The 12267-nt window shown below is 43.2% G+C and overlaps 1 protein-coding gene across 50 annotated transcripts in view; it reads left to right on the forward strand.

Annotated features, from left to right (window-relative positions):
• Window positions 1-12267, forward strand: part of trdn (triadin) — a 471335-nt gene that overhangs the window by 50112 nt on the left and 408956 nt on the right. For 2 of the 50 annotated variants that reach the window (XM_067984607.1, XM_067984633.1), the window contains exon 3: window positions 5891-5944. The exons of the other annotated variants lie outside the window; for them this stretch is intronic. In XM_067984607.1, the coding sequence (XP_067840708.1) occupies window positions 5891-5944 (54 nt within the window). The remainder of the gene's footprint in view (window positions 1-5890; window positions 5945-12267) is intronic. 50 annotated transcript variants of the gene reach the window in all.

A 12267-nucleotide genomic window follows, 5' to 3' on the forward strand; every position in this document is an offset into this window, starting at 1 on the left:
GTGATTTTAACTGCTTCTTTGAGGCGCTGTACAAGAATGAAAATAAGAGTGACTGAAAAAGTTCATGGGCTCAATTTGAAAAGGGTGGTGGGATGGCAGTGGGGGAGGGATCAATGGGCGCGCGTCAAACCCGGATAATAAAAACTTACCTTTCCCCACGCACTCGCGACTTTATTGGTGGTCATTAATCTTGTTTCTGGGTTTACCGTTCAAAAACTGCGCTGTGGGAGGACCGCGCCCCCGTATGACAGTCTATCAGCTGGAGCATCTGTATTTAAAGGGCCATTGCTCCAATGGATTTTGCTGAAGCAAAGACCAAGAAGACCCAGTGGAGCAGCACAGGATCAAGGCTGCTCCAAGATTCAACGATGCCTCACTTCAGCTGCTACTGGCTGGGGTGAGGAAGAGGAGGAGGGAACTATTTTACCCGGCCGACAGGAGGAAGCCCCCTGCCTCTGCCACCAAGAAGGCCTGGCTCGAGGTGGCAGAGGAGGTCACCAGCAGGAGCAACATATCCTGCACCGGGATCCAGTGCAGGAAGCGCTTCAATGACCGAACTAGGTCAGCAAAAGTGAGTACACTTCCTGATTCTCCTGCATTCTATGTTGCACATCAACACCAACCCCCCCACCAACTCATTCTGCACTGCCAACTCTACTCCATCACATCACTCCTCACACCCACTTTAGACTTATCCTCAACTTACCTGCACTTCCTGAGCACTTCCTCACCTCCCCATTTGTGACCCCACCACTTCCACTCACCCCAATCCTGTGATGTCTCTGTCACATACTCACCCTCTGATGCGCCTCTTTCATGGTTAGCCTTACCCAAAGCAACGCATTCATCAGTTGGCCACTTCACCATCACTCACTCATACGTTTGTACTTTCTCCCCTTTTAAGAGAAGAGTGCAAAATGCGAGAGGGCGAGGACTGGAGGGAGCCTCCACAAATAGTGATCCTCACAGACACAGAGGAGGAGGCCCTGCAAATCAGCCACACCTTCGAGCGCCCGTCTGTGGGGGACACCAAGTCCGGCACCCCACAAATGTCTGGTGACACAACTTTAACATTCATAATACACAATATGAATTGATCTTAACAATGCTTGGCATGTTGAACACCTCAGTATGCTCATCGCAACATGACACATCTGTGATGATGCTCAATATTGCCTTCTGTTCTCTTACAGGCCCTTCAACGACCGCAGTGATGGGAGAGGGCGATTCCTCAGAGGACCGGCCGGCCTCTGAGGGCGCACCGTCACATCTTAGTGAGCTATCCACCAGCGCAGATACTCACACCTCAGTGGTCATGGTAGTCAGTTAGTTGGATTGGCATCTGGTGAGTCACCACACACAAGTGAGCACGAGCAGACACTGGTGGCAGGGGCAGCTGCGGAGAGTCCGTCGGTGGGCACACTCCTCTCCAGGCTCTGCTTAGCTGGACGCAGGTGCTGAATCCTGGGGGCCATCCTTTAAAAGGAGACTGATCGAAGGACAGCAGCACATTTGCAAGGTACTGGAACAGGTGCCACCCGCACTCTCCACAATAGAGGAGAGGATGGAAGAGTCCAAATCCTGCATTCGTGGAATGGTGGCACTGGTACGTGAGGGACTCTCTGAGATAGTGTCGCATGTAACGGAATGTGAGCAACTGTCTGAGATAGTGTCGCAGGTAAGTGCGGGAATGTCTGCGATGGAGAGAAGGCTAGCCTCTGTTGAGCTTCAAGCATGGCTCACAAATGAGTCCATTCATGCCCAGACAACAGCCGTTCGGACTCGGGGTGAACAACATTCTGCTGCCTTAAACAGGCCGACAGATACTTTCGAAGTGGCCTTACAAGGCATCACACATGTTCTCCAAACTGTTGTCCAGCAGGGTGGTAGGAGTGATGTGGGCCTGGTCCAGGAGAGGGATGATGGCAAAAGGGGACATGGAAGTGAGGACGCCACTCAAAGCACTACCATGTCTCACCCATTGCCCCCCTCTCAACCAGTACCCGCAATGCTGCCTCCTCCCCAGGTGGCTGTGTCAGCCCCTGCACAAGTGCAGGTGGAGCAGTCTTTGGAGGGGTTCTCACAGGCTCCAAAGCCCAAAGGACATAGGCCGAAAGCATCTGCCGAAAGTCTGGCCATGTACATGAGCAGCCTGCCACTACCTGTTCTGCAGCCACAGGGGATGCACCACGTAGAAGCAGTAGGAAGAGAAAGGCTAAGGATTTGTGATCACGAAGAGTATACACAAGGGTGTGGGACAGATTGTCATGTTTTTCATTTATATTTGGTTTCTGTTAGAGTCACATTAAATGTTATCATTCTCACCACTCTTGCCACGTCCTGCCCATTCTTGACTGGATTTTATGATAGCGCTCTTTCATGTGCTTCACCATGAATAGCGACACTTGATGCCACCCAGTGGGTTACTTTACAGTGGGTGTATGTATAGTTGTAGGACTGTTTTGTGCAGGGAGTGGGAGGGGTGTTGGTGTTGGAGCTGCTCTTTCCAGGTGGTGTGAAAACTGGACTCTTCTCACTTTCTGATGTAACGAGAACCATTCGTATATGAGTGACTCCCTGCCTCACAAGCAGCCAGGTGAGTTGCTGCTCTGCCTATGGGTTCGTCCTGCTCCTCCTCCTGCTTCTGCTCCTCCTCAATGTGAATGGCAGATGTGAATGGTGGATGAGGGGATGGGGCCTCCTCAACCTCTCTGTTGCACCTTGTTGCGCAAGATGCAACACACTACTACAATGCGACCCACTCTCGCTGTTGCATATTGAAACGCTCCCCCAGAATGATCGAGGCACCGAAATCGCATCTTCAGCAGTTCTATTGCATGTTCAATTATAGACCTGGTGGCGATGTGTCTGTCGTTGTGTCAACACTGTTGCTTACTGATGGGGTTCCTCAGAGGTATCATGAGCCAACCCTTAAGGGTGTTCAGTGCGTGGAAGAGGCCGGGGATGTTGGATTCCTTCAGAATGAACGAATCGTGGCAGCTGCCAGGGAATCTGGTGCACGTGTGAAGGAATCTCTTACGGTGGTCACAAACGAGCTGACCGTTGATGGAGTGGTATCCCTTTCTGTTGATGAACAGTCCTGGCTCGTGTGGAGTTGCTCGGATTGCTATATGTGTGCAATCGATTGCACCCTGTACACTTGGGAAACCAGCCACACAGTGGAATCCCACTGCCCTCTCTGTCTGGCTGAGGTCGTCCATGGGGAAGTTGACAAATTGCGAGGCTATGCGAAACAAGCAGTCCGTGACCTGCCTTCTGCACTTGTGTGCAAATGACTGAGAGACCCCGGTGATGTCACAGGTAGCACCCTGGAATGATCCAGAGGCGAAAAAGTTGAGGGCAGTGGTGTCTTTGACAGTGACGGGCAATGAGATGCCGCCAGGCCCATTCGGGAGCAGCTCAGAGAGGTCCAGGAAGCTGAGTCTTGGTCTGTAGACCCTCTGGCGAGGGTAGTGCCTCCTGCCACGTCGCTCCCTCTTTTGTTCCCCTATGTGCTCTTGTGCAGGTGCCTGTGGTGCAGCACTGTGTTGTGCAGCTGCAAGTGGCAGAAGTGCCGCCATGCCTGGCGAGGATGGTGATGTTCCTCTTCCTCGGATGTAGTGGTGAATGTAACCATCATGCCCCCCAGTTTCAGGGGGTCTGAAAAGTTGGACAATATGTGTAAACAGAACAATTCTGAGTGGAAACCAAGAATTTTTGGTCCTAATACAAAGATCTCCCAGCCAAAAGTTTGTCTGAGAGAACTAAGTGCCCTGCTGCAATAACTCACCTTTTATTCCCATCTGTCAATCAGGGATTTAAATGTCCAAATGGCTGCCAACTGAAACACGACTCCTTCATCATGGTGTGTTTCACACAGCACAGGAAACATGCTGAGACAGACAAGTACTTGAATTGTTGGTTTAAATATCGCCCCGGTGGCTTTAATTGCCGGCGGAACTTCTGGGTTCGGCAACGGCGCGTGCACCCAGATGACTCTGGCTCGTTCGTGTTCTTCATTGTGTTGGAGTCGGGATTCCCGCTTACTCCAGAAGATCCCGATTTTCTTTGCCCCCTGCCCCCAAACTTCTGTTTTAAAATTGAGCCCCATAACTAAGCAAACCTGTTTTTGTATATATAATAAATGGTGGTTATGCAACTATCCCATCTCAAGCCAGCAAATACATTCCTGTTAATATGGAGCATCTTCATGTTATGTGAAATATCAGAGTACTTTCACCGTAACTAGCCGTGGCTATTCCCATTGCTTTTCTACTGCATAGTAAGTACTCTGATATTTCATTATCACATTTGATGCTCTGCAGTAGAAAAGCAATGGGAATAAGCAGGGTTGAAAAAGTCTGCTTGCCACAGTTAAGCAGCTTCTTTCTCTTGGGTTATGGGTGTGGTTCAGTTCTGTTAATTGCAGGATCACTCATTTGCATCTAAACTGAAGAGATGTCGCCCTGTGACTCAGCCATTAATCTTTAGAAAAATGACAGCTTCATATTTTGTTATACCAATCTTCACAAAGTGAAATGGTTTTAGGAGCCTACTCAATGCAAAAGAAAATGGAGGAGATAGTTATCACAGCTGTGAGTTTACATTCAATGGAAGTCTCTCAAGGCTTGCCTCACATTGGAGCGGGGAGGGATCGGTATATTCTCCATTCTCACTCAGGCTTTAGATAAAGCAATGAATTCTGCATTGACTTATTCATGAATCAGAATGTTATCTAATTTCTGCTGTACTCCCAGTTGATAATGAGATAATGTGCTGGCTGTTAGCAGCAACAGAGCCTAAAAACAAATGACTTTATGTTAAGAGCAATATTAAATCCTGTTGTGGCTTCTAAAAGCAAAATATTTACTTCAATTTACTTTTTACTTTATAATTTCATTGTGTAAGCCTCCATAGGATGTGCCTCTGTTACCACGACTACAAAATTAACTTTTCCAGCATGGATGTTCCCATTGACAAACTATAGAATGGTGAGAAAGCAGGGTAACTGAAACTTTTCAGATACATTTCACCTCCACATATGTACCCATTGTTTTCAATTCGATGAGTACAAAATGTATATCTTCTCCTTTTCCTGCACCACCTTGGGTTGACACCTTTCCACCAGTCTAACAGTCAGGGGGGGTAGGATAAGGACAGGGTAAGGGGTGTGCCTATGACTTGAGTGCTGATATCGTCTTTGCTGCTGATGAAAGCTCATTGAAAACATTAATTAATGCCTGTACAGAAGAAAAATGTAAAAAAATTGTGTTTTTTTTAAAAGAACAAACCAGAGAGGTAATTTTCTAGCTTCATGCTCCCATTTACAAAGAGCAAATATTGCAAATTCCAGACCGCACGCCACACAATTTTTGATTTGTGCATTTAGCAGCCGAGGCTCCTCGTCAGGAGCGTGAGGTCAGAAAATGACCCCTTAGATGGCTTTTGCACATTTCCAGGCAACCTACTGAAAAAATTGACAGGCGAGTTTAAAACAGTACAGGTGACAACCATGCTCCATTGTGTAACCTAACATACAAACTAGCTCTGTAGTATAATATGGAGCATCTTCATTTTTGATCCAAGTCAAAACAAAAAAAAAGAAACTGAGAATGCCATTAAAGTATTACTGCACTGTTGTGTTTACAGACTTGTAAGAGGACCTTGCTCCAGTTGGTCATAGCTTACAATCTGCTCTCAGTCCCAAACACTTTGCAATGCAGTAATTTCCTAATGTTGTACTGTCACCTTTTATTGAAATGATGAACGTTTCTCTGAATTCCAGTGGCTGTTAAGTCATTCTTTGGGTCCTCATTACTTTTAATGCTTTTTCCTCCTTTCTCTATTGATCATGCCACACTTCATCTCGTTCTCGTCCTCGTTTCAAAAGCTGACATTGAGCCTGCCTATTCTCTGTACTGTGATGAGCCCTGTTTGCCACCTGGTAAAGACATATTGCATGCAGTGGTTGTGTTGAAGCATTGCTTTCAAGCTGCTTTGAATCCTTTAATTTCTGGAATGTATGAAAATACATTTGGGTGCAACTGTAATTTAGTGAATTGACCTTAATCCAACATGACTGATTTGTCCAAAAATAATCAAGCCTATCTTCCTCTCCGATTATGGAAGTGATCTATAAATAATTAACTTGTAGTCTGCCAGCAACATACTGAATGATTTTCAATATGTCTCCAGAATGCTTGTAGCCTGATGGTTAACACATTTGACTTGACACAGCCATAGCATGCTTCTTATTAGAAAAATGGGAATATATATTCAAATAATTACCTTTTAGACTATGGACCTAATTCCAGAACCTTTACATTTTAGGAAAAATCTAGCATGAATTGTGATTTTTTCTTCATAAAAGATTAAAACAATTTTTATTCTTTTGTTCATTATATTGGGAGGAGGAAGAGAAGAATTCAAAATATAAACAAATCTTTAATTCCATTGTGTCACTCCGGCTACCGTCTGGGATGTTAGACATGATGGTGCAAATTAGGAGTCCAGAATTAAAAGAAATTGCTGAAGGATAATTTCTTGAACACGTCATTGAAGGCTGTGTTGTGTTTTGAGATTTAATGTTGATTTCTTTCTTGTACGTCTTTAAGAATACAATAGCGCAGAAGGTGCTAATACCTGATCCATTTAAAATATATGATCATGACAGAACAGGTCTTCTAAATATCAGGTTGTTTATGTGATAACGGCAAAGGCAGATCCCATGTTATTTACATGTAACAGACTGAAATAAATGGATATTTGAAACAGCATAAACATTAACAGAGCCCATTCTTAGGATTTGCATCAGTGGATACAAATAAATAAAGATTTCAATGGCTGAATACACATTTCGTATCAACTGTATTTCCATACTTTGTAGAACATCTCAAATATGAGCTAAGATGCCTTTTAAAGTGCTGTTGCTACATTCCAAGCATTTCAGGCTGTGCTTGTGACTACAGTATATTGATGAACAATTATTTTCTGCTGGTATTGCTGTGTGCAAAGTCAAAGGTGATGTAACATCACAAAAAATGAAAAAGCATTGGCAAGGGGAAGACTGATGAAGTTATTGAACTGTTCACTAACTATAGTATTGCTATGATTGCAAAAACAACGTACTCAGGGCAAAAAAGTTTTGATAGCATTATTATTTTTCTGTTATCGCTTGACTACTTGCTTTCCACAAGATTTCAGGCTTCCAGACTAATGCACTGTAGTAGGATTATCTTACTGACAATGTCCAAGGTCAGCAAAACATTCCTGTTATAATTCAAGTCTGCCTAGACACCTTCTCGGGTTCAGTGGTGTCAGTCACTCCCATTAGAGGTCTGAGTGTCTTACTTTTGTGGGAATTTACTCACACTCCTCTATATCTGCTTGTACGATATCATGGTTAGGATTGTAATAAATGTCCCCCCTTGTGACCTAAACCAGATATTCAGAGGACCAAGCAAACATTTGGTAATACAAGGCCAGATATGAATCGCACAGCTGCCTTATTTCACAGGAAGGTGACCATACAGAACAGACCTTATGGCCAGACTCACTCAATTCAATCCGTAGAACTTACCTTTGCATAAGGACCATGCCACACCAGCACACATCACTGGGTCATCTTATTTGCGTGAAACAACGCAACTTCTAACTATCCTGCAGCATTTCTAACCTCTTTGCCTCCATGAAAGCCCTCACAGTTTTCCCTTAAAAAAATCGTCATAGCCGTCCTGTTTCAAAGAAAGGCTGCCTCTCTTCTTGCCTGAGTTCCAGACTCTCTCTTTTAATTTCTCTTTTTGTAGGATCAAAGGACTTTCCAACACAGTGGGTGTGAGGTTATTTTTGTTGACCTAGATAAGATAACAAATCACTTGTCTAGTTTCTGGGAAAACAATTTCCATTTAGCACATTAACCACCTTAGATGCCATTCCTGGGTTCCATTGCGGGCCATCTCAGCATGTCCTTCTACTGCCTAGACTAGGTAGCCATGCCCATTAAATGGCTCCCCCTCCCCTCAGCCTGTTGGTGTACCACTTGGCCTCCCATGTCTCTATCTTGAGTACATAAGACACATGGGGCTAGTTCATCCTGCATGAGGTATGATACAGATCTGCTCCCCAAACCCCCCGTGTGACTGAACAGACTCTCCCAGGATATGGTACCTTTGTATATTCAGTCTGTGAGGTGAGGAGTGAGCTTTCTTTCTGCTTTTTCCCGAGCGCTCATGAGTGGTTGTCCAACTCCACCTCCTCTAACCCGCCCTTGCTTTGTACTATCCCCAGACTGTGAAACCCCCTAACATCATTCGGCACACTATGTGCTGCTGACCCACCCGTCTCTATGATGCTCAGAGCTGACCCGGCAAATCTCCATCTGAAATTGCCTTATCCTCCTGAGTTTCTTCAGGTGTTTTGAGCCTTAGACTTGTGCAACTTGATCATCAACTTCTGCAGCTGCCTTCCTGGACCAATAAGAACATCCCTGCACTTCAGTGCTCCGATCGCCTCTTCTCTGAGCTGCTTGTTTATAACTCTTTCTGAAACGACGTCATTACCTATTAAAACCTTGAATAGTGTGGAGGAATAAACTCCTACTTCCATGACTCTGTGTAACCAAACTATTCCTGCCAACCTCTGGCCACAGTTTTCTCTGCTGTCATCACAGTCCCCAAATGTGGGCAACTTTGCCCTTTACCTGATAGTAGTCCTTCGTCAGGCTGCCAAGCATTATTGCAAAAGAGCAACTAATGCCTCACAACCCCCTTATATACATCTCATCCACCGTGAATGGGTGAAGGTAAGGCATCAACATATCCACATTGGCAGTCAATACATAAGAAAGAAAGAAAGGAAGGAAGGAAAGAACTTGCACCTTTTCATGACCTCAGAATATCCCAAAGCACTTCACAGCCAATAAAGTACTCTTGAAGTGTAGTCACTGTTGTAATGTAGGAAACGTGGCAGTCAATTTGCACACAGCAAGGTCCATTGAAGTTAATACTTCACCATTTATGAAAAATGTTAGTTCCAGGTAAACAAACGGGTCAAGAGAAAGGAATTCTATAAGTTGTAAGAAAACCTGTCTTGCTACCTCAGTAACTCTGAATGCTAATTATGAAAGTAGACTCAAAGATGGACCATGATACTATGGTACACACAACTGAAATCTACTACCTTTTTGCCCTGATAAAATATGTTAGCATGTTAAGTATGTGAAACAAAAACTACAGAAAATAGATAAATATTCTCTCAGCTTCTCCTTGAAATGCAATGCACAAGTTGAGTCACTTGAATTGATACAGAACTGGTGTTTACATTTGACTTTTAAAGTGATGCATCTGTCTGTGCTGTATGTCTTGTTACTGTCACTAACCCCTGAGGTACTGATGTGCTTTTACTATTAGCTCTGCCAGACATTGCATTATAGCACGATACATTGAGGACAGTGAGCTGATTATAAGAAAATGAGGGATTAACAAATATGCCAAGCTTTACAATTTTGCCAGTACCAGTGATGTAAGATTCATGTATGAATTACAATAATTTTTATTCCAGTTTCTCACATCATCTATGGTTATTGAACAAATTGTTAGGATAACTGTTAGGAAAGTGGTAATTAAAATATTTTCATGTTTTTTACAGCAGAGATTTTTATTCATCTTATCTAATGTCAGCTGCTCACTCAATTTTCTTTGGCAATGAATTAAACCAATAACTGTGTGATCTATATAACAGCATACGTTCTGTAATGAGGGAGAAGGTTTAAACTTGTGCTGTTCTTTCAGTGAAGTACATGGTGCTGTAATATTGCAGTGTGGACAGCAATACATTTTCATTAGATCATATTAGTCGATAACTATGCCAAATAGCAACAAAACAGAAGACAGTGTTTCTGTCAACATTTGAAAATCAAATGTGATTATTACATTTCTAATTTTACTTCTAGAAACAAAATATTCTCCATTTATGCAAAAACACCTGTTTATCTTTGTTATTTTTGATTTTCCAACAAAAGTACAGGAATGTGTGTTCTAGCGATATATCATTTCATGCTGTGCAATTTCTCTTGTAGCAACAAAAAACAAATCAGCCAATCACAATATACTTAATACTTTTCAAGCAGCTAATGAATCATTCACCAGTATAAATGTTGGACTGTACATTATACAGCTGTGGAGTGGGCAATTTTTGTATGGAATGGTTTACCCAAATTTACCCAGGAAACAATGCATTTCCAGACACTGATCCCCAGTCTTGCCAAAGGAGCCAGATGTGAATGCTCACAGCTCCCTCTAGATGAACAATGCACTCATCTTAATCTTCAAATGCAATCAATACACAAAATATATTAGAAGAAAAAGGGTAGTCAAGGGTAGTGTGGGCCCTTTAAAAACAGATGCCGGTAATATTGCACATGAAAATAAGGCAATGGAAGACTTGTTGAACAATTAGTTTGTGTCTGTCTTCACAATAGAGTGAAAGGATAATATATCTGACATTCCAGGAAAACTAATAACGAATCAAGGACTGGAACTCACTAAAGTGAACGTAAGCAAGAAAACAGTATTAGAAAAAATAATGGCAGTAAAGACTGAGAAATCCCCAGGACCTGATCGTTTCCACCCTAGGGTTTCAAAGGAAGTAGGTGAGGAAATTGCACAAGTTTTAGCCATAATCTCCCAGTGCTCTTTCAATCCAGAAATTGTCCCTTTAGATTGGAAAATTGCAAATGTAACTCCATTATTTAAGAAAGGTGAGAGAGAGAAACCAGGAAATTATAGACCCGTTAGTCTAAAATCTGTTGTGGGGAAGTTATTGGAATTTATAATCAAGGACAGGGTGACTGAGCACATGGAGAAATTTGAACGGATTAGAGAGAGCCAACATGGAGTTGTAAAGGGTAGGTCATGACTAATCAACCTAATTGAATTTTTTGAGGAAGTAACTAAAGTTTTAGATAGGGGACTGTCTATGGATGTAGTTTATATGGACTTCCAGAAGGCATTCGTTAATGTTCCACATAACAGACTGTTAGCTAAAATTAAAGCTCATGGAAGCCCAAACCCGCGACTTCTACCACCTAGAAGGACAAGAGCAGCAGACACATGGGAACAACAACACCTGCACGTTCCCCTCCAAGTCACACACCATCCCGACTTGGAAATATATCGCCGTTCCTTCATCGTCGCTGGGTCAAAATCCTGGAACTCCCTTCCTAACAGCACTGTGGGAGAACCTTCACCACACAGACTGCAGCGGTTCAAGAAGGCGGCTCACCACCACCTTCTCAAGGGCAATTAAGGATGGGCAATAAATGCTGGCCTCGCCAGTGACACCCACATCCCATGAATGAATAAAAAAAAATTGAAATCAAATTATTGACCTGGTTAGGAGATTGGTTAGATAGTAGAAAACAGAGTAGGGATAATGGGTATGTACCCGAATTGGAAGGAAGTGACTAGTACTGTCCCACAAGGATCTGTACTGTGGCCTCAACTATTCACAATATTTATTAATGACTTAGATAACACAATAGAGAGCCATATATCCAAGTTTGCCAATGACACAAAGATTGGTGGCATAGTAAGCAGTGTAGAAAGGAGCATAAAATTATGGAAACATTGATAAATTAAATGAATGGGCAGAACTGTGGCAGATGATTTCAGTGCAGGTAAATGTGAGGTCATCCATTTTGGACCAAAAAAGGATAGATCTGAGTGTTATTTAAATGGTGAAAAGCTAGGAACAGTGGAGTTCCAAAGAGATTTAGGGGTCCATGTACACAGATCACGAAAATGTAGTAGTCAGGTATAAAAAAAAATTAAAAAGGCTAATGGGAGTGTTAGCCTTTATAACTAGAGGGCTAGAATATAAAGGGGAAGAAGTTTTGTTACAGCTATACAAAGCCCTGGTTGGACCACATCTGGAGGACTGAGTACAGTTCTGGGCACCGCACCTTAGAAAGGATATATTGGCCTTGGAAGGAGTGCATCACAGATTCACCAGAATGTTACTAGGGCTCCAAGGCTTAAATTATGAGGAGAGATTACATAAACTAGGCTTGTGTTCCCTGGAATATAGAAGGTCAAGGGGTGATTTGATTGAGGTTTTTAGGATTTTGAAAGGACTTGATAGGGTGAAGAGAAACTTTTTCCACTGGTAGGGGAGTCCAGGACAAGGGGACATAACCTAAAAATCAGAGACAGGCCATTGAGGAGAGAAGTTAGGAAACACCTCTTCATGCAAAGGGTGGTAGAAGTGTGG

The sequence above is a fragment of the Heptranchias perlo genome, chromosome 5 (genome assembly GCF_035084215.1).
Source record: "Heptranchias perlo isolate sHepPer1 chromosome 5, sHepPer1.hap1, whole genome shotgun sequence".
Lineage (NCBI taxonomy): Eukaryota > Metazoa > Chordata > Chondrichthyes > Hexanchiformes > Hexanchidae > Heptranchias > Heptranchias perlo.